Source organism: Dipodomys merriami, unplaced genomic scaffold (genome assembly GCF_024711535.1).
Source record: "Dipodomys merriami isolate MVZ:Mamm:240054 unplaced genomic scaffold, mDipMer1.0.p SCAF_2, whole genome shotgun sequence".
NCBI classification, from domain to species: Eukaryota; Metazoa; Chordata; class Mammalia; order Rodentia; family Heteromyidae; genus Dipodomys; species Dipodomys merriami.
In genome coordinates, this window is record NW_027203381.1 from 60,834,155 (window position 1) to 60,838,613 (window position 4,459).

At 48.6% G+C, this 4,459-nt stretch overlaps 1 protein-coding gene across 1 annotated transcript; it reads left to right on the plus strand.

Annotated features, from left to right (window-relative positions):
• Positions 1 to 1,286: 1,286 nt before the first annotated feature.
• Positions 1,287 to 4,132, plus strand: Rtp1 (receptor transporter protein 1). The gene is made up of 2 exons (XM_070028684.1): positions 1,287 to 1,558; positions 3,613 to 4,132. Exons 1-2 carry the CDS (start codon positions 1,287 to 1,289, stop codon positions 4,130 to 4,132), a joined length of 792 nt encoding a protein of 263 aa, XP_069884785.1.
• The last annotated feature ends 327 nt before the right edge of the window (positions 4,133 to 4,459 follow it).

Here is a 4,459-nt window from a genome sequence, read left to right on the forward strand (position 1 = left end):
ATTGGATAGGGATATTAACCTTGTTTTATTTTAACTGCATTTTATGATTTTTTTTTCTTTAATAAGGTCATTTGAGCTTAAAACTTCTGGTTGGGCATCACTTCACAGCAAGCCCTGTTGTTTTACTAGTTATTTTTAGGATAGGGTCTAACTTTTTCCCAGGTTCATGCCTGAGTCTTGGTTTACCCTCTTTGAGCTTCCTGTCATACCTGAGGTCACACTGCCATATCCAGTTTCCTTCCATGGAGATAAAGTCTCTTGGACTTTTCTTCCTGGGCTGGCGTGGCACTGTGATTCTCCCAACCTCAGCCTCCCAGGTAGCTTGGGATGACACACATGCACCAGGTATGGGTTGAGAGGAGGTGAAATATTCTGCCCTAGCTGGCCTCAAACCACATATGAAACCCAGCTTTTATATTATTCTTTAAAGGACAAATAGTTCATCAAAGCATTGCAGATACTTATAATAAAGATAGTTTTGCCTGTGAGATAGCACTCTGCTTTTCTGCAATCAGCTTGCAAATTGTGTTGTCTATTCCTGCCTGGCTGATGCAATGGTTTCTACCTTTGTGTACAGCTAGCCGGTAATGGAGCTGGCCTTTACAGCATGTATCTCATTGAGTTATGGGCAGAATCAGTTCTAGGAGCTTGGCAAAAAGCCTGATACATGAGCATGCTTGAAATGAGTAAATAAATGACTTGGTATGGAGTCAACAGTTAAATTTGAATAGAAGTGCTGTCATTTATAGGCTAAATGACTCCCATGCTCCTGGTCAGTATATGGTAATAGTCATCGTGTTTAAGAGACACTCAATTATGTTTTCTTAAAATGGCAATGTCAGTCTTAAGACATGTATGAGTACAGAGAGAAAGAGAGCATGTCATTATTGTTCTATCTACTAAAAAAGTCTACATCTTTCCATCCCTCATTTCTCCTTAGCTCCCTAAGGCATCGTGGTTACCATAGCAGCCAGATGCTGATAATGCCTCTAGGGGACAGCAAGGTGAAACTGAGCCATCTCTCCATTCCTCACTCCTCCATGCCCTTTGCAGGCCAGGGTGACATGGTCTGAAGATTAGCCTCTTGTCAGCCCCTCATCCTCTTCTGGACCATCTAGACCCATAAACCCTGCCTTCTCCACTTCAGTTCTAGGACCCAAAACATCTCTTTGGAGACTCCTTCCTCTTCCAGCTTTGTCTCCTGGCACCTTGCCTGGTTGCCTTGGAAACAGGTTCCACTGCGGACAAAGGAGGGAGCCGGGTCCTGCTTCTTTCTGGTCCTGTCAATGAGGATTTTTCGACCGTGGAGACTGCGCTGCCCTGCCCTACACCTGCCCTCATTCCCTGCGTTCTCACTGAAGTGGAGCTTGCCCTCCCTCACCACTGACGAGGACATGTGTAAAAGTGTGACCACAGGTGAGTGGAAGAAGGTCTTCTATGAGAAGATGGAGGAGGCAAAGCCAGCGGACAGCTGGGACCTCATCATAGACCCCAACCTCAAACACAATGTGCTGGCCCCCGGCTGGAAGCAATATCTGGAACTGCATGCCTCAGGCCGGTGAGTAGCCCAGGAAGTAGGGGCCCTGCTCTTAACCCAGGTCCCTAACTCTGGAGTATCTTCTAAGGAGAAATGAGAACACACAAGACCTTAGCTTAGCTTCATTCTCAGTGCTGGACTCATGTAGATTAGGAAGCAGCATTATTGACAGGGAGCTGGGACACTTACATTTTGATTCCAGCTCTACCACCAGTCACCTGTGTAGTTTTTCTTCTTGCAATCTCCCCATGTAGAAAATAAAGAAATAAGTCAGGTGCTGGAGGCTCACACCTGTAATACTAGCTACACAGGAGGCTGAGATCTGAGGATTGCAGTTCAAAGCCAGCCTGGGCAAGAAAGTCTGTGAGACTCTTATCCCCAGTTAACCACCAGAAAACCAGAGTAGCACTGTGGTTCAAGTGCTAGCCTTGAGCTGAAGAGCTCAGGAACCGCACCTAAGCCCAGAGTTCAAACCGCATGACAGACGAAAGAAAGAAAGAAAGAAAGAAAGAAAGAAAGAAAGAAAGAAAGAAAGAAAGAAAGAAAGAAAGAAAGGAAGGAAGGAAGGAAGGAAGGAAGGAAGGAAGGAAGGAAGGAAGGAAGGAAGGAAGAGGTAGAATACACTAATTAGTCCTAAACTCTGGCACTGATATCTTTTCAGAGTTTAATGGTCTCTTAAAAAGTACTTGTAAACCAAGAGAAAGAAGGCTTTTGAGTTCAGTAGAGGCCTGTGTGCTAGTCTTGAGGCAGTTCAGTTTATATCTATTTAATTCAGCTTGTTGTGAACTTAAAAATACTGAGCACAAGAGCTTTACTAAGAACTGGCTCTATTGTTAGCTCCATAACCCTTGATAGATTCAGTTTCCTTCTTGAACCTTTGATTCAGTTTCATTTTTGAACCTTGCTTTTGCCATAAAATAAAGTGGTTAGATTCTTGCTTTATTATTATCATTATTATCTAGAACTTAGTAGAGTTGTAAAACACTGGACTAGAATCAGAGTCTGCATTTTAAGAAGTCCTTAGGTGATCTGTATGAACAATAGTGGAGGCAACCTTCTAGAAGTCTTATACAAAGGTCTGTCTACATGTGAAGATTCATCCTTGGAATGTGACATGGGAGGCTTAGAGATACAGTTTGGGAGTCAGATTAAAGGCCATCCTGCTTGACTTGGATCTGTCAGCTCAGTTCTGTTCAATACAAATCAGGATACATTACTGGGTACCTGTTATGTGTTTGGTACTGGCCCTGTGTCTCGCTAGCTGAGTGTACATGGATGGATCTCTTACAAATAATTAGGGATTGACTTTCTAAATGCAAGTTTTGTAGTCTGGTGTAAGAGGGGAAACAGTTCCTAAAGGAATATGTCATTAAACAAAAAAGCTGAGAATGAAGCTTCTAAATCAGATTCTGAGAAGTTCTACTTGTGAAAGGACTTAGGAGCTTCCAGAAGATCTGGGAGGCTGATGGAGCTAGTGAAAGGGATTGTGGCCCTCTGAAGCCTGACTGGTGACCTGTGATCATCCAGGTGGCCCCAGCGAGCCTGGGAAATCACGGCTGTTGGGGGGACAGTGTCACTTGGCCCCAGGCCTTGGGCTGCATTAACTGTAGCCTAAACTTGGAAGACTGAGGGGTGACAACGGGATCATTTTATCCCAACATGAGTCTGTCCTGTTCACAGCCCTGCAGATAGGAAGGTGCCGATGGACAGTGTGTTTCTTCGCTGATGAAGGCCAGCCCAGCTCTCAGACTCTGGGTAGGAAGGACTCACCCAGTGCATAGAAGGCATTTGTAGATGAGAGAAAGGTGGATCGGATCCTGGGCCTGAGGAAAGGAACCTGGAGGGAGCTCAGGTCTCTACAAAGCACCTTTGGAGGCAGAGCACAGCTGGATGCCAGGTGGCATCTGAGGAGCCTGCTCTAGTCCCGGGGGTACCCACCAGGGGGCAGGTGAGCTGGCCCCCCGGGGAAAGCTAATCAGCCCAACACACCACCCCCATCTCCAGGCACTGCTCACCCTGCCCTTCACCCTCTCATCATTTTCCTCTTGGGTTTATTTTCCATGCCCTCCCCGCAGGTTCCACTGCTCCTGGTGCTGGCACACCTGGCAGTCCCCGCACGTGGTCATCCTCTTCCACATGTACCTGGACCGGGCCCAGCGCGCGGGCTCCGTGCGCATGCGTGTCTTCAAGCAGCTATGCTATGAGTGCGGCACGGCGCGGCTGGACGAGTCGAGCATGCTGGAGGAGAACATCGACAGCCTGGTGGACAACCTCATCACCAGCCTGCGCGAGCAGTGCTACGGGGAGCGCGGGGGCCACTACCGCATCCACGTGGCCGGCCGCCAGGACAACCGGCGCCACCGCGGCGAGTTCTGCGAGGCCTGCCAAGAGGGCATCGTGCACTGGAAGCCCAGCGAGAAGCTGCTGGAGGAGGAGGCCACCACCTACACCTTCTCCCGGGCTCCCAGCCCCACCAAGCCGCAGGAGGAGGGGGGCTCGGGCTGCAACTTCTGCTCTATCCCCTGGTGCTTGTTTTGGGCCACTGTGCTACTGCTGATCATCTACCTGCAGTTCTCCTTCCGCAGCTCCTTCTGAGATTCCTTTGGTGGGCCCGAAGCCTGGAGGAGGAGGGAGGCCGTGAGCAGGTGGGAGGGGGTGAGCAGGGATCCGGGCTGGGAGTGGGGTCCACTTCTAGTGCTGATGCTGTCCCTGACTCAGTGGGGATGCTGGACAGTTTACCCAATTTTTCCATCTATGAAAGTAACAGTGAGACTGGGTGCTGGTGGTTCACTCCTATAACCCTAGTTACTCAAGGGGCTGAGGATTGCAGTTGGAAGCCAGCCCTGAGACTCTTCTCTCCAATTAACTACCAAAAGCCCTAAAGTGGGGCTGTGGCTTGAGTGGTAGAGTGTCAGCCTCAAG

Excerpts from the sequence above, each read along its gene's own strand:
- Rtp1 (XM_070028684.1), top strand. The coding sequence starts at position 1,287 with ATGAGGATTTTTCGACCGTGGAGACTGCGCTGCCCTGCCCTACACCTG. Across the intron at positions 1,559-3,612 it reads GAACTGCATGCCTCAGGCCG|GTTCCACTGCTCCTGGTGCT; the intron begins GTGAGTAGCCCA and ends CCCTCCCCGCAG.